Source organism: Chlamydomonas reinhardtii, chromosome 2 (assembly GCF_000002595.2).
Source record: "Chlamydomonas reinhardtii strain CC-503 cw92 mt+ chromosome 2, whole genome shotgun sequence".
Classification (NCBI taxonomy): domain Eukaryota; kingdom Viridiplantae; phylum Chlorophyta; class Chlorophyceae; order Chlamydomonadales; family Chlamydomonadaceae; genus Chlamydomonas; species Chlamydomonas reinhardtii.
In genome coordinates, this window is record NC_057005.1 from 8,616,717 (window position 1) to 8,619,811 (window position 3,095).

Consider the following 3,095-nt stretch of genomic DNA (forward strand, 5'->3'; position numbering starts at 1 on the left):
CGGTATACTGAACCAAGGGAAGGTCAAATCGTAGTGGGTCTGTCTTCATACAGCTGCTGCGTGGCTCTAGAGACTCGGTGACGCCTGCGCCAGTACGTGAAAAAATCTGGGTTCCTGTATATAGGGCTCGCGCGTCTTTTGATGCTACAAGGAAGCCTAATGAAGATTTGTAGCTCTTCCGTTTGTGAACTTTGGCTGATAGCGCGAGGAGCAACAGGTGAACCGTTGCCAGAGCCACCAGCACTAACACTAATGTTAACATTGACAGCACTACGTGCGCAGTAAGCGCTGAGGTGGGTTGGTCGGCCGGGAGCCATACAAGCCCGCTGTGAAGCGCGCTCTGAAGGCCCCAGGCCGCCACCAACGGAACAAGGCCCGTTGGCAGACGTATCATGAGTGATTCATGAGTTCGTCAGTCATGTTTATGTTTACAAGAGAATAGAGGTCAAACGAGGCAAGGGGCAAACACTTGGTGGTGGGCGACCGATTGCACCGGTGTCACCGATGCTCGCCTGTGCCAATGCCTTTGCTTACTGTATCTAGGCTTATAGGCTTATTGTAAGCAGTATCGTCACATATCGGCTGGCTGGCGCAGGCTGGCTGAACTGCGTCTCAAGGTTGGTTGGGGCGACGGGGTAGGGGCGGGGCTGGCCAGCCCGCCCGGGTGCAGGGCCAGGGGTGCAGGGGCTGGCGGCAGCAGGCGCAGGTGCAGGGGCCAATCTGCCCATGACAGCCCACATACTGCCGGGCAAGGCTACATTTGTCACAATAGCAGTATAGGCTAGTGTAAAACACCGTGCGCACCACGGTATGGGTCCCCTTCAAAGTAGTTCGCGCCACTGTTCACGTCTCAGCACTCGTGTCACGATACGCGGCCAGACGCCCCCTGACGCATCCTGACGCGCTCAGACGCGCTGAGACGCGCCGAGACACGAGTTTCCCGTCGTTACAGTGCTCTTGGGTAGCTGCAGTGAGCGCGAGTACCAATGGCATGTGTGGCTGTGTGTGCATGGGCTGGGAGGGATGGTTCACGCTGTAGGTAATAAATGTGGCAAGCAGCCATCTGTGTATGTGCAGGGCCCACCCGGCGTGCTGAATTGCTTGTGTGTCGTGCCAAGTGGAGGGACTTCCCCAAGTTGTGCATCATGATAAGCCCCACGGTACGTGGGCTTCACTGCTACCCCGTGCAGCGTGCGTGCCAACCCATAGCCAACCAGGCAGCGGGATGGGAACACGCTGGCAATTCCCTCCAAACGTGACGTCCGCGGCTCCCCCTGTGCCTATCCCGACACCCACACGCATACTGGTTCGAGAAAGTGCGTCAACGATGTCCACGTACGTAAGGTGTTAACCAAATCCCACTGCACTGCCCTGCAGCGCTCCGTGCCATTTGCATACCGCTTCACCAGTTCCTTGCCACACATACTGAACTGTGTCCTCAGCAACTACCTCCACCTCTGCAACAGTGCTTTGATGCTAGCTGCTAACAGCCAGCCTCCGCCACTGCTGCCGCTTTGGTTGAGTACTGCATTTAGTGTATCCCATGTGCTGAATGCATATTTGCTAACGTGTTGTATGTCCCTATGCATGGCGGCAACCTATGATTAGCTACCGGCATGCGTACACACGCGCTATGCGACACAGGCTGCTGCATCCCATCGCTAATGACGCGCCATGGCCGAGGGAGACACCACGATGGATGATTTGCGGCGACACACGCATCGCGGTGATGATGAGCCTGAGGGTGGGGGGGGGGGGGGGTAAACGGGACAGGGGAGAGCCCCGAGTTGGAGGGGGCGGGGCAAGTAGGAACATGGGCCCTGCGGCTGCTTCTTCCCTCTCCGCCACCAGCCCCCCAGCCCGCACCGCACGGCTGCTGCACACCTCCCTTGTCCGCAACACCACCATCTAGCCACACGAATGACAATCGCCAGGGCCAGCCACCACCCACACCCACACCCACACCCACACCCACACCCACACCCACACCCACACCCACACCCACACCCACACCCACACCCACACCCACACCCACACCCACACCCACACCCACACCCGAAACCGCTACCCACTCACATGCGCGCACACGCGCACGGACGAGTCCCACGATGTGGGCGGCCCGGTCACACGGCCCGCTCCCAACCCACCTGCTTGTGTGCAGCCCGTGGTTTATAGGGGTAGGTCTCATACACGCACACAGAGGAGTAGCGGCAGCACCGCCACCGCCGCCACCGTCGACACCATCACGTATCGGCGCCACGGCCGCCACCGCTGCCGAGGAGCTAGCTGTGGAGCTGTGGCGCACGGCCTGAAGCCACCGCTGCCTGGACAAAGCCGCGGCCTGGACAAAGCCGCGGCCTGCAGGCTCAGCTGAACAGAGCCACGGCCTGCTGCTGAATGAAGCTGCGGCCTGGACAAAACCTCCGCCCTTGCCGCCGGCAGCACCACCGCGCAGCCGCGCACACACGTGTGTTTACGCCCCGCCGGCAGTACCACCACGCACGCTGCCGCACACGCGCGAAGTGGCGGCAGGCGTGTATGCCTGTGGCATGCTTGCTCTGCTGGCCACGAGCCCCCGTGGCCCCATAACCTGCTGCTAGCTGCCGCCGGCTGTTGCTGCTGCTGCCACTGCTGGTGTGGTAAGGGTCGCTAGGCCTGTATGTGGGCAGACGTGCGGCATGGGCAGAGGGGGATGGAGGGCGGTGAGGTAGGCTTGGGGTGAAGTGTGCGTGTGCGTGTGCGTGTGCGTGTGCGTGTGCGCGTGCGCGTGCGCGTGCGCGTGCGCGTGCGCGTGCGTGTGCGTGTGCGTGTGCGTGTGCGTGTGCGTGTGCGCGTGCGTGTGCGCGTGCGTGTGCGTGTGCGCGCGCGTGCGCGTGCTTGCACTCTCCAGCTTACTAGGAAAAGCCCATGGTGCCATTCCGCCACCCAGCAAATCCCTGATAGCAATCCATCCAGCCCCTTACTTCCGCCCTTCCGTAGCCACAACCATAACCGCGCCTCCCACCCACCCACCCACCCCGCCCAGCCACCCACCCACCCACCCCGCGCACACGCACACACACACACACACACACACACACACGCACACGCACACG

General features: G+C 61.5%; 1 protein-coding gene across 1 annotated transcript in view; it reads right to left on the reverse strand.

Moving 5' to 3' along the window:
* Window positions 1–934: 934 nt before the first annotated feature.
* Window positions 935–3,095, reverse strand: part of CHLRE_02g142046v5 (uncharacterized protein) — a 3,428-nt gene continuing 1,267 nt past the window's right edge. Inside the window, exons 3-4 of the mRNA XM_043060135.1 lie at window positions 2,148–2,655; window positions 935–1,738 (exon numbers count right to left, since the gene is read on the reverse strand). Of these exons, the coding sequence (XP_042927895.1) occupies window positions 2,650–2,655 (6 nt within the window). The 3' untranslated portion in view covers window positions 935–1,738; window positions 2,148–2,649. The remainder of the gene's footprint in view (window positions 1,739–2,147; window positions 2,656–3,095) is intronic.